Source organism: Pagrus major, chromosome 13, assembly GCF_040436345.1.
Source record: "Pagrus major chromosome 13, Pma_NU_1.0".
Classification (NCBI taxonomy): Eukaryota; Metazoa; Chordata; class Actinopteri; order Spariformes; family Sparidae; genus Pagrus; species Pagrus major.
In genome coordinates this window covers 23,238,243-23,252,453 of record NC_133227.1, presented here as the reverse complement: position 1 = coordinate 23,252,453, position 14,211 = coordinate 23,238,243, and the positions used below count along the sequence as shown (strand labels likewise).

The following is a 14,211-nucleotide window of genomic DNA, read 5'->3' as shown; positions in this document are numbered from 1 at the left end:
GTCTTGAAATGGTTTGCATGAGGAGAATCACGAGAAACTCAGCTTTTTAAGGACGCATGGCGTGACTGTACACTTACATTGAGGCGTTTGCCGTTTTTGCTGAGCTGTTTTTGTAAAGTTTGATGAACTAGCTGGTCTGACTATTAACAGGTTTAAGTGCTGGTGGTACAATACCAGCTTCAAGTGACTCGTTAACGATACAGATCACAGGAAGTTGTATAACTAGGAGCAGTTGTAAAAAGACTTCAGCAGGTACAGGGTCTGGGAAACGGTTGATCAGTTTGGGAACATGAGAAGTGAAATAAGGGAGTGAACTCAAAGTTGTTGAGTCAGCCACTGAAGGTGCCCGCTTCATGTGACTGACTCATTTAGTGTGTATGTAAACCAAATCATGTGGTCGTCTGAGGAAGTTTAGTTCCTGATACTGAGCCGCTACCCGTCTCACTTCCTGACTGGCATCCAGAAGATCCCGTCCAGCCCAGTGCAGCTCTTTCAGTACAGGAGATGCAGTTTTGGGGGACAAGTTATGTAAAAGTGGCCTGTTTCTCTTGATTTGATTGTGACTGATAGATGTTACCTACTGTTCAGACTTTAGTCAGGTCTGGGGAACTGGACTAGATGTAGCTTTGATCAGTGACAACACACAGCCGGGTAATCTTTTGTAAAGAGAAGCTTGGAGTAGAGCTTCTGTGTTTTGGACATGTGAAGTCAGATAGTTGAGGTTTATTTACATCTTGTTTTTCCTTTGGTTAGACTCTTTGTACTTCCAAAAGTTCAGATTTACTAGTCCTCTTTCAGTTATATTTATTTATCTATTTAGTTTGAGTTGTAAACACAGACCCTCTTCTTTTTGTAGTTTGGCTCTTTTTTTCTTGTTTCATTTTTAAATCTAAGTTATTTGACCAAATTATCTGATTACATGATGCTTCCCTGACATGATTGTCAGAAAGAGTAAAAACAAAAAAAACCTCTGATGAAACCCACTGACCGTAACTCCTCTTCCTCATCATCATCACCAGGCTGAATAACCAGACCAGAACCAACATGGCTGCCGTTTGAAGTCGACACTTGAAGCTGCAGGACTCTGATGGCTCCTCCCTGTCAGCTGTCAATCACTGTGAGGTGGAAACAAACACTTTCAGTGGTGAGTGTGTGGGTGTAAGTTTGTGAGTCAGGGGTCAGACCAAAAAGCTGTTGTCGGTCTGTCTCTTTGTCTTTGTGTTGTATAATTCTCACACAGAGATAAACAAAACAATCTGTGTAAAAACTCTGACAGCTGGTTCCAGCTTCTAACAAGGTTTGTCAGCCAGTTGGTATCATGTGGTATCTGTGTTTCGTCAGCATCAACAGTCTTGGTAGTTGCCAGTTTGTGAAAGAAAAACATTAAAATGGCCGAGTTCTACAAGATGCACCCAGCAAACTGTACTTCCTTCTTACTTCATCGTTAGCTGGTGCAACAAACTGGCAACCTCTTGAGTGGGCAGACGATTTAAATAACAGCGGCGTTAAGTAAGTAAAAGTGAGTTGAGTTACTTGTATCTTAGGTCTTTCTTTTCATGCCACTTTCTACCTCTACCCCACAACATCTCAGACGGAAATGTTACACTCGTTCCTCCTCTACATCGACGGCTTTAAAGAGGCTCTGTGACTTTCACGGAAAGTGAGTCACAAAGAGAGACAGTCCAGAAGCATTGAACAACTTAACAAATCATCGACCAGGCTCGAATAAACAACCGAGAGAGACGACGAAGGTCTCATTTTTCACGTCACGTTACATAAGGCCGATAAAAAAGTGATTAATACATTTAAATGGCAACAAATTGTTACATAGAGCCCCTTTAATTACAGGATTTTACATAAAAACAAAACTGTGACACAATAAAATAATCCAACTGAAACGATATAAAATGAGTAAAATAAACTATTTTGTTGCTACATGTTAATGCATCAATAATGATTATAGAATATTAAATAAAATATAATGGGCTCATTTCGGCTGTAAATTGAGTACTTGCACTGTATAATAGTCGTATTATCTGCTGATAATACGAACATACTTTAAATGCAAAAATTTTTAACTAATTATTTTTAAATCTTGGTATTTCTACTTTTACTTAAATAAAAAAAGTCTGAATTTGTCTATCTCGGATTAACTCAGAACACAGATATATAATCTGTAAAATGTTGGGGTAAAGATGTTCAGAGTTTTGGTCCTACCTGTCTGAGCGACGAAGCCGACTCACAAACAGTGAAGCAGGAAACGAGATCAGAAACTTTGAACCAACCTCAAGACCACATTGTTTCAGTTTGTTCACATGGAGCTAAATTAGGTGCGAATACTTTTATTCAGGCTGACAGTCGACACAAAACAGAAACTTTAATTCAAATTCTGTCGAGCTTCACTGGAGCCACAAACACACAACTTCATATTCTCACCCGGAGAACAATTATACATCTGATTTACATTTCTTAGTTCCTTTGCAGTCTAACACCAAACTTCAATTTTAATTATTTATAGCTGACTTCAGAGTACGAGCATTTTCTCAATAGTTCACTTTCTTTTCTAACTGCGTGCCTTGTTATAGTATTTCCTCTGCACTCTGTGTGCAGGTGTCTCACCATCCACAACAGTGAAATACATGAAACAATAAAGTCAGAGAAGAACAGAAAAAAAAGAAACATAATAAATTACATTAAAATAAAACAGTTTAATAATAAAGAAAATAAAACTGAATGTATAAGAAGAAGAGCTCCACACCTGTGATTGTCGTCCTTCATATTTTGACACATACATCATTATTAACATACATGTACAAACTCTACATATATGCAGAGAAAATTATTGATATGTATTGTGTATAAAGAATTCATCATATTTTCGCAGGTATGGGTTTCTTATAGCAAAAAATCATGGAGAGAGAGATGTACTACTCCAAGTACTTTTGGTTTTCTCCAACGCTCACGAATAGAGTGGTGTAGCGATGACGTATTTGTGCAGGCTAACCCAGAAGTTAGCGCACGCTGGTTCCCTCGATAAAAAGCCTATGGGATTTTTAAAATTGGATTTTTAGATATCGCCAAAAATAAGCTCTGTATCAAACACAAGTTTATGATACTAACATGTTCTGTAGCGTAAATTAAAAAAGTTAATGTTAGGCTATAAACAGACTACATCAAGGTCACATGACTTAAATGTCACCACCACTAAGCGTCTTACTACACAATTACTATACATGTTTTCTATAAACTGATCAATCTACAAGTTGTAGAGTTAGAATAGTTTGTAACTAAAGTCGGCCTGTAAAGACGAACTAGTGAGTAGGTGAGTCTCTGTGTTCGGTGTGATGACGTTACAACGTCTGTCGTCTCATTTAGCTGAAAAAAAGCTAAATGAGCTAAAGGAAAATGATGTGTTTTGAGACGAGAGAACTGGACGTGCAAAAATGCAAACTGATTTCCAGGTTATAGGACCACAGACTACACCATTACTAACCTGTTCTGTACTAACAGGTGACAACTGTAACCACACAGGAAGGATGTCGTCAACCTTATGAATGACTCATAGTGCAAAGATGTCTTCAACCACAACAGTAACCACAATTTATTAGAACAGCAACACTAACTACTGCAAAACAGGTTTACATTTGCTGGGATTTATTACACATTTAAACACACTTCAACACTGGGAAACACTTTGAATGGTAGTGAATGGAAGGAAACGAACAATTGTTTGATCCCATTTGAATTGTGTCTCGAATCACACATACGATGTTTGTCAATTTTAAAGATCATTTTTTAATTTGACAAAGTCGCAGTTTGTCATAAGACAAAAGAAAATATCAGACTGTGAAAATACGTCATTACAAAGACTACGCAGCCAGCAGTCGCGTTAGTGAAGTCTTCTCGATGAACAGTCACCAAAACCCGTAACTTAAACATTGTAGAGCTGCTCCTGTATATTAGGAGCTCGCTGAACTGACAAACTACACTGTCAAAACTAGATTTTTATTGTGAACTCAGAGCTCACACGTGTCCTTAACGACTCTGTAAAGACACTCCACCACAGGGTTTAAAAGCCTGCAACTCCCCTCCAGTTAGTTTGAACTGAAGAAGTCCAGTTGCATACGATACAGCACTTAGAATAATCATGACCCGGACGACTGAGCACCTTCATCAACATAAATGTTTATCTATTATCTTTACGATAAACAGCTACTTTATTGACTTGAAAAGTGATCTTTTTAATTGACAAACAGCATATTTGTGATTCATGACACAGTTCAAAAAGAATTAAATAAGTGATTTGTCTCTACTCCATTGACTACTGCACAAATCTCTCTGAAATTGGGTCCCATGAGGTCCAACGGCCCTCTTGGATTTCCTGACAGTTGCCGTCAGTCAGTTTCCCGTCATTCTACCTGCCTTTGTGTGTCTGCGTGTGTTTGTATTTGAGTCCTCTTCCCTCTGTGGCCTGAATTCACCAATAATGACACTTTTAAGTGAGTTTCTTTATGTGAAGGATCTGAATATTTCTCACCTCACTAACTGTAAGTCAGGCTTTTCTCCAGGCGGTGGTGCTGCTGCTGCATGCTGGGATAGACTCCATCTACCGTGAGCCTGCGAACAGGATGTTAGTTTTAGAGAAAGCATGGATGCATGTTGTTAATTACTTAATTAAACAATTCACTGGACTTTTTTTTTACAGAGACAGGAAGAAGAAAGTCTAAACTTGGCTCTTAGTGAACAGAAAACACAGCAGAGAAAAACAATGAATATACAGACAGATTCCATCATCAGACTTTACAACAATATAAAAGTTTTGATAGCAACATTATGTTTCCAGCTGAGTTCTGCTATAATACAGCAGCTCAACAAATTCAGGCTGGACGATGAAGGTTCAGCCTCACAGGAGCTGGACGATGAAGGTTCGGGCTCAGAGGAGCTGGACGATGGAGGTTCATGCTCAGAGGAGCTGGATGATGAAGGTTCATGCTCAGAGGAGCTGGATGATGAAGGTTCGGGCTCAGAGGAGCTGGATGATGAAGGTTCATGCTCAGAGGAGCTGGATGATGAAGGTTCAGCCTCACAGGAGCTGGACGATGAAGGTTCGGGCTCAGAGGAGCTGGATGATGAAGGTTCAGGCTCAGAGGAGCTGGATGATGAAGGTTCATGCTCAGAGGAGCTGGATGATGAAGGTTCAGCCTCAGAGGAGCTGGACGATGAAGGTTCAGCCTCAGAGGAGCTGGATGATGAAGGTTCATGCTCAGAGGAGCTGGACGATGGAGGTTCATGCTCAGAGGAGCTGGATGATGAAGGTTCATGCTCAGAGGAGCTGGGGGGATGCTTCTCAGCAGCAGGCCCTGGAAGTCTTGTAATGGTAGAGGGTAAAATGAATACAGCAAGATATAGTGAGATCCTGGAGGACAACCTGATTCAGTCTGCAAGAGAACTAAGACTTGGGAGAAGATTTATTTTCCAGCAAGACAATGACCCAAAGTATACAGCGGAAGCTACACAGGACTTGTTTAAAGACAACAGGGTGAATGTCCAGGGCCAAGTATTTCAAAACTTCAGGATCACGATGATCCTGCTGACTTTATCTGAGTATTTCAAAACACTGGCAGGGTGGATCACCGTGATCCCGACCTGGCCGGATACGGATTTCCAAATCTCAAGTCTCCGCCTCCGGGATCTGAAACATGGCGGACTACTTCACGAAAGGAGTAGCTGAGCGCGACTTTCACGTCAAAAGTGTAAGTTTACTGTTGTCTAATGTGTAGCGGTTTTAAGACCATACGAACGCCAACCAACATATCATGCAAGCCAACTATTTGAACTGTCACCTTATTAAAACCAGGCCGTAGCGATCTGTAATTGAGCCGCGGCCGTGCTAACGGGAGCTAACCCGGCTCCATTGACTTGTGTGTTAAGCAGCTCGCGGGCTATCATTAGCGTGACGTCATTGGCAACACAGCAGACTTATAAAGAGGCCACAGTGTACAGACCTGCTGCAGTACTTAGAAAACATAACGCTACACAGTATGAGTATTAACTATACGGTTGGTTCAGAAGTGTCAGAATGCTACAGTAATGCTGGTGATGATATCATGTTTTTGTGTACATAAACACAATTTGGGATTGTGGATTAAGATACTCATACACCTTCTACTTTCAGAGCCACTCAACCTCTCGTCTGAGTGTGTTTCTCACACCTGTGGAGGATCCAGAGGGTGAACCATCAACAAGTGCCAGCATTGCTCCACCCGATCCACCACATGAGGTTCGTGGGCCAGAGCCAGCGCCAGAGAGACGGAGACAGAAGAGGCATGCTGGTGATGAGGACGCCTATGAAAAGCTCCTCAAAATGGAGACCGAGAGGGCGGTCAAACAAATTGAACTGGCCAACGAACAAATAAAGCTGACGCTGCTTCAGCAAAGAAAAAACGGAACTGAAAATAAAACTATTACTTCTCTATAACTTCTAACCTCTGAGATGGGTTAGGTCCCTGTTTTGTTAGTGGCCACATTATTTGAAATGTCTTTGTTTTGTTGGAATTAAACTTTGTTTGGACCCTGCATTCCTGTGGTCTTTCTCTGATGTTTTGGTACATGCAAGTTACAATGTTCGGTGAACTAGAATTTGAGAAATAGGTCTGTAATTGTTACTTTAATTTACAGCAGTTTCAGGAAGTGTGGTCAAAAATATTTTACTATGCTTTAAATTTCTTACAATTACTTTAATTACTTGTTAAAAGTAAAACACTAACACTTTAGATTAAGTGTAATGAACATCTTGAGTAACAATATCTAGGAGAAGTGGAGCTGAGACTTTGTCAATCCAAGTCAAATCCACCTCTGAGGTGCGATTCAAGTGATCCTGAAATTTTGGTATCAAGTTGATCCAGATATCTGCCTTGCGTTTTGAAATACCCAAATCCAGCCTTTTATCTGGATTCAAGGGAGGATTGGATTACCAGAGCTGAATCCTGATCTTCAGGATCAGGATTCTCTGGATCTGTGTTGAAATACCCAGTTTTCAGATCAGATCTAGATTTAATCCAATCCGACCAGGATAATCCTGTCAGATCACTTTTGAAATACTGGGCCCTGATGTGCAAGCTTGATTGAGACCAATCCACACAGACTCAGTGCTGTGATTGAGGCCAAAAGTCTCATCTACTAAATACTGACTTGAAGGGGGTGAATACTTATGCAATCACATATTTTACATTTATGTACTATGTATATATATTTTGTAAATGTTTTGTTTTGTATATTGACCATGATTCCATTTATAAAAGCATTAAAACAGGAAAACAATTAAAGGGGTGAATACTTTTTTATAGCGACTATACAAATGTTTCAACGCCAATGTTGTTAGTTCAGGTTTTGTTTTCAGTGAGAAATTTTATTTTCAATGCGCAAATGTTCACTGTCACTGTGCTGGCCCCATTTTGTTTCTGGCGCCATCTTGTCTGAAACGAAAGTGAAAATAAGGCAGACAAGATGAAGAAATAATAAATCATTAAAAAACATTCAGCTCATGAGACCTGTCACTTTTGTTTGCGACAAAAGAAGAGTCCACACAGTAATATCAATATAGCAATGAGCGGATCAGTTTACTGACAGCTTAGTATAAAACTGTAAGTTATTGTCAAGACTTCAAACTGTGAAATCAGACATGAATAAAACTTAGTGGGTATTTCTCTCGCTGCCTTCTCAGCTGCTGTCTGTTCCCTTTGACTCAACAATTACTTTTAGACAAGCGGAAACAAATATCTATGGTCTAAAAAATAAAACCCTGCTGGACACAAGATCAGTCAAAATTAGAGAAAAATGATACCAACAAATGCATTAAGAAGAGACCCAAAGACACATCAAAATATGCCTATGTGATTGGATTTATTTCACCACCAGTCTGGAAGAAAAAGAAAAAACAGGCATTTTATTTTGAAGGCCAATTTGGGAAGTGGTGCGAACGAACTGTTTAAAACCAGAGATCAACAGAAATACTTTATTCTCTCTGGACTCAGGGAAACCACCTGCTCTTCTCTCAGGTCAGTGTTTTTTGTTGATATTATCGGTTCTTATTGGTCATTTTTATAGGCCTACAATATTACACCTGTTGTCTTAACTTACATTTCATTATTTAATCTAAGTACATATTCATATACGGAGGATACGGAAGAGTATTAGGGCCAGGGATGAGAAAAAAAAAGAAAGAGAAAGTTTTTTTTTCATTATGCACTTCAAGAAAAAAGTCGAAATATCTAGAGTAAAGCTGAAATACAATTTCGTGAATAAAGTCGAAACGTCGAGAATAAACTTGACATTTCAAGAATAAAGTCGACCTTCTGAGACGGTATGAAATAGCACATATGACTGCCTCAACAAAATACCTTGTGTCGATGAACTGGTGAAACTGTACTTTTGAAACTTAAGAAAAAAAGGTAAGAATATTGAGTTTAAACTCAGAATTCTGAGTATATTCCGAGTGTATATATAGTCTGTTTTGGGCTTTTGCATGGCTTTATTGATAGGAGAGATTGTGGCAGGAAACGGGATGAGAGAGGGGGATGACATCCAGTAAAGGGCTGCAGGGACGAACCCTGCGGTCTATGGCAGATTTTTTTTTTTTTTTTTTTACAGTTTTCAGTTCAAGTTTTAAAATTTCACTTCTTCATTCTGATTGTAATTCCTGCTTTTTCACTTGAAGCGTCAATAAACACTTCACGTGGACTTTAGCTGCAGATTCTCTGATAATTCTGTTGGTTCATCGCCAAATGCGACAACTCTGACGTTGCATATTATCTTTTCACACATTCTTAATTTTCAAGAAACATTTGTAAGAAACATGTTTTATAGGACTTAAACACGGATGAGTATGAATATGGCACTTGATATACAACATTGAGTAATGACAATGGAAGGTAGTGTGGAGATTCTCAAGTTGCATCTTCTTTCTGCTGCAGTCACAGTCACAAGCATATTACAGTTAACAACAATTTTTGTCTAATATGTTGATGAATAAAAGCGTCACATTTTCCCTAAAACATAATTTGAACTCTGAGAGAACTTTTAAGACATTCTCAACAACATGATAAAATCATGATCTTTATGGTTTTTAATGTTATTTTCGCCATTTGATGTTTTTATAACAGATATATTCTATATATTTATTTTATATGTACGGAATTCATATCACTGGTCAATTCAATTAAATTGAGCATTTTAAATTTCAGTAAATTCTGAATTCTTACTTTTACTCAAATTTCTTACTCAAATTTGATTAAAGTCACAATTCTTAGTATAGACTCAGAATTCTGAGTGTATATATATAGTTACATGTATATGATGTAAACTATGAATCGAACGATTTGGCCTGGCAAATTATCACGTTCGATATTCAGCAAACCAACAGTTGATCAGATCATCTGGAACACATTGTTTGGAGGACAAACTGAAAGTAAGAACATATTGCTAATAATCCATCTCGGCACCAGAAAACTTTGTGACAACTACAGGTAATACAGCAGATCAGATGGTTTGTTGATCATCTGACATTGGCTTTTTTCAGCCTATTTCCAGAAATATCTTTTAGATTTTCCAACCTCTTTCTGTTGTCTCCAGCAGGTTTTGTGTTGCTCAACATGGATCCAATTCCTGATCCTGGTCTCACCATCGTCCTCCTGGGAAACTCAGGAGTTGGTAAAAGTGCTTCAGGAAACACCATCCTGGGACGACCAGCATTTTTGTCAAAACGATCCTTCAAATCAGTGACAACACAGATCTCAAAAAATACTGAAACAGTTTTTGGGAAACATATCTCAGTGATCGACAGTCCGGGAATATTTGGTTCTGAGACTGACATTAGGACCTGCTGCCAGGAGCTCCTGCAGTCCTCCACACCTTGTTTGTTCCTGGTGGTGGTTAAAATAGATCGATTCACCATCGAGGAGAAAAATGCTGTGGATGCTGCCGTCAGTGTCATCGGTGATCAGTTCAACAATTGCTACCTCCTTTTTACAGGAGGAGATGAATTAGATGACATGCTGGATGAGTTCATCAGTGAAGATCCAAAGCTTAGACCTCTTGTTGAAAGTTTTGAAGGAAGACATCATGTGTTCAACAATAAAGATGGAGGACAGGAACAAGTCAAAAAGCTGCTGGAGAAATCAGGCCACCTCAGAAATGGTCAGTAATAATCTTATACACAAGACTGTGCATCAGTAGATCAGCTTATCTAATCTGATGTAAAAAAAAAAAAATAATAACAGTTTCTGGATGTGCACAGCTGCTATGTATTGTTTGTCACATTATAGTATCAACCACAGATCAGTCTAGATAACTTAGTCTGAGGTGACTCATTCTCACTGCACATTAGTTTACATAATAATAATAATAATATCATTCTTCTTCTTATGGTTATTATTATTATTATTATTATTATTAATAATAATAATAATAATATCATCTTTCCTCCAGCTGCTGATTCTTGGGAGTCTGAGACTGAGGAGGAAATAAGGATCGTGCTGCTTGGACTACCAGGAGGAGGGAAAAGTGCATCAGGAAACAACATCCTTGGATCAGTGCGGTTTGAATCAGTGTGTGGCTTTAATTCAGTCAGTGAAGAGACTGTCTCTAAATCAGACACAGTGGAGGGTCGTCTGGTCAAAGTGGTGGACACTCCAGGATTCACTGGGAAAGGTCTGTCTCCCAAAAAGCTGTTTAATGAGATCATGAAAGCAGTAGCAGAGGCTGATCCAGGACCACATGCCTTCATCATTGTGTTGAAGATTGACAGGATCTCTGCTGCAGACATCAAACTGTTAAAGATGCTGCCAAAACTGTTCAGCAGAGATGCTCCTAAGTATACGATGGTCCTTTTCACTAATGGAGACAGACTGAAAGAGAAGTCCGTTAATGATTTGATCCAGGACAACAGATATGTGTCAGAACTGGTCTCTAAGTGTGGTGGTAGACACTGTGTGTTTGACAACACAAAGACAGGAAACAGGGTGCAGGTTAAAAACCTTCTGGATAAAATAGATCAGATATCCAGAGCTAATGGAGAAACATACTACACCTCAGAGATGTTCCTCAAGGTTCAGCCCCTTCATGTGAAAATTTCCATAAAATGGCAAAAACTAGGTGAATGGTTCATTCGGAAGCTCAAGAAAATAGATGCACATAAAAATGAGTACACTAGAGTTGAAATGAATGAAATGGGCTGGTAATTTTGGATAACAGTGACAAAGAGGCTGCAGGCTCAGTAGCTGTGTGGGATGAGTTTGCACTGGCAACCCTGTACTCTAATAATTAAAATAATAATACAATTCGTACATGACTTAATGGTTTCACTTAATACGTTTGAGGAGGAAGGTACTTAAAGCCTGGATTTGTTCATGGTGATTTTTTTTCCAGTCCAGGAAGTGTTATTTTCTTGTCCCTCTCCTGATTCCCACCTCATGTTGGTTGCGATACTAAATCTCTAGTTGTAGTATTGCATTGACTTTTTAACGCCTCCAGCTATGCTGAACCTGAACCAGAACCTGACGCTCTAAACAGAACCAGAGAGGATGTTTAATTAGGATTTAGTGTCAGGAGACAAAACTGGAACGAAACAAATAAAAAACTGTGTCAACTTTCCCACATTATGTTGAGAGAGAAGCTGATCCAAATGGCATGTGTCTTCCAGCATGTAGATCCTCTTGTAGACGGTTGGCACTGCTCAGAGGAATCTCTGTCTTTAGTAAACTCATGATTTTGTGTACTATCTGATTTTTCTTCTTTTTTTTTTAAAGACAGGATTAGGGCCTCATGTGAAACATTTATTTCTAGTTCTGGCTTTATTTTCAGCAATCTAGACTCAGAACTTGGGCTGTGACTCTTCTGTATTTTTTAAATCATTTGTAAATAAATAATTTAATTGATATTGATTTTGGTTTGGGATGAATGTTTCAAATGCATTTGTGAGTTTTTGACTGTTTTCAGTTTGCCCTTTGATCTTTTGTGTGTTTGTAAAACCAGCTGCACTTTCAGTCAGAATAGCATAAAGTTCTGATTTATCATTTATTAGCCTTATCATGCCTTAATATCCATATATTCATATGATTATGAATTTATTTTGATCATTTATTTTTTTAATTTTTACAAATGATTATCTTATTTTTGTATTATTTTCTTTTTTACTGAAAATGAATAAGGCCTAATTAAGTAATTAATTCTCTTCAATTTTATAAACCGTTTTTGTTGTTCATAAACAGGGTAATGTGTTGTATCTATAAATCACTTTGGCTTATTTTAGAAACTTTCTTCATGAAGTCTAACATAAATCTTGTTTTATTTTTCTCATTTATTTTTCTAAAAATCATGGTTTTAGTTTTAGTGAGTGATTTAACAGAGTAAACAGTGATTACACAATATAAATGATGTCAGAATGTAATTATTTTTTGATTAAATACAATTTTCTCACATAAAAGCAATGTTGAAGTTTCTAATAAAAAATCAATAAAATTTGAAAACTGATTTCTGGACCTGTTAAACTCTGTATTCTGTTGGTTTTGGACACGATACTGATATCTCCTTAATCTGTTGATCAGTTTGTTTGATTCAATTGGTTTTATGCAGGGAAACTGGAACATGGATTTCTACTTTTTGCTTTTTTATTACATTGGGAAATGTTTTGATGATTGGCTTTCCCAGTGCATAAAAGATGGGGTTTATGATCGTTTGCTAAAATGGCTAATGCTGTCATTGTTCTTCCTCTTTGTGAACAGTTTTACACTATGATTAGAAATAAAGAAAAAGATAATGGGACGAGCTTTACAACTTAAAATTAAAGACATCCATAAGTCTATAAAGTGACATATCAATATTATTCCTGTCAAACCAAGACAAGTCATTTTAATGATCTGTGCTTTAAAGTCTCTGCTGACACTGGGAGTGACTGGATTCATTTTTGATTTGATTCTTTCTCGTACTCGGGCGAGCCAACAGAGGGCATAATGTAAGTTCAGAGTTAAAGCTGTTGTAAGCACCATTTTCTGAATAAAATAACTATATAAGTAATCACTGTTAGAGTGTTTGGTATGCAGTGACAAAGAAAATACATTTTCTTGTATCTTGTATGTTCTCTTGAACTCTATAAAGAGACAGATCCTTCTCGGGGAACACGAAGAGAGCAGGACCCTCCTGTTCTGGTACCAACACCAGCAATGGGGGAACAGAGAAATCTACCAAGTCCAGCACTACCAATGATGGCTTATACTACCAAACAGGGCAGGTAATGTTAAACACAAGAAAGAGGCAAAGAGAGCTACTATTCTACCTGCCTTTGTGTGTCTGTGTGTGTTTGTATTTTAGTCAACTTCCCTCTGTGGCCTGAATTCACCAATCATGACACTTTTAAGTAGGTTACAAAAAGGAAAAAAAATCAGTGAACAGACTTCAGCTTGTACAAAACACAGTTGCCAGAGTTTTAACAAGAGTTTCTTTATGTGATGGATCTGAATATTTCTCACCTCACTAACTGTAAGTCAGGCTTTTCTCCAGGCGGTGGTGCTGCTGCTGCATGCTGGGATAGACTCCATCTACCGTGAGCCTGCGAACAGGATGTTAGTGTTAGAGAAAGCATGGATGCATGTTGTTAATTACTTAATTAAACAATTCACTGGACTAATTCAAGCAAAAAGTCTAAACTTGGCTGTTAGTGAACAGAAAACACAGCAGAGAAAAACAATGAATATACAGACAGATTCCATCATCAGACTTTACAACAATATAAAAGTTTTAATAGCAACATTATGTTTCCAGCTGAGTTCTGCTATAATACAGCAGCTCAACATAAACACTGCAGTCGTGGCAGAAAACTCCCACACAGTCTACGGACACATCCAGGTTTACTGCTAACCTGTCAGCAGCTGGCGGCTCCAGCTGAGGACCCAATCAATCAAAATCAATCAAAGAAATTCAAGTCAAGTGAATGAAATGTAAAATGAGGCTAAAATCAGCTACCAGCAGACTGACTGTGACCTGCTGATGTTGTCAGTAAAACCTGATTATAACTGAACTAAAATAAAGAAAACTGTAAAGTTTTTTTAAAAGATGTGTGTGACCTGACAGCTTCAGGCAGACAGACCACAACAGTGTTTGGCAGCAGCAGCCATTTGAGGCTTTTTCTGCTCTAAACAATATTTCAGTTGTATAATT

The 14,211-nt window shown here is 38.2% G+C and overlaps 1 protein-coding gene across 1 annotated transcript; it reads left to right on the top strand.

Annotated features, from left to right (window-relative positions):
- Window positions 1–1,061: 1,061 nt before the first annotated feature.
- On the top strand, window positions 1,062–12,525 carry LOC141006638 (GTPase IMAP family member 5-like). The gene is made up of 3 exons (XM_073478864.1): window positions 1,062–1,144; window positions 9,631–10,194; window positions 10,486–12,525. The coding sequence occupies exons 2-3, from the start codon at window positions 9,651–9,653 to the stop codon at window positions 11,235–11,237; spliced, it is 1,296 nt and encodes a 431-aa protein (XP_073334965.1). The 5' UTR covers window positions 1,062–1,144; window positions 9,631–9,650; the 3' UTR covers window positions 11,238–12,525.
- Window positions 12,526–14,211: the final 1,686 nt, after the last annotated feature.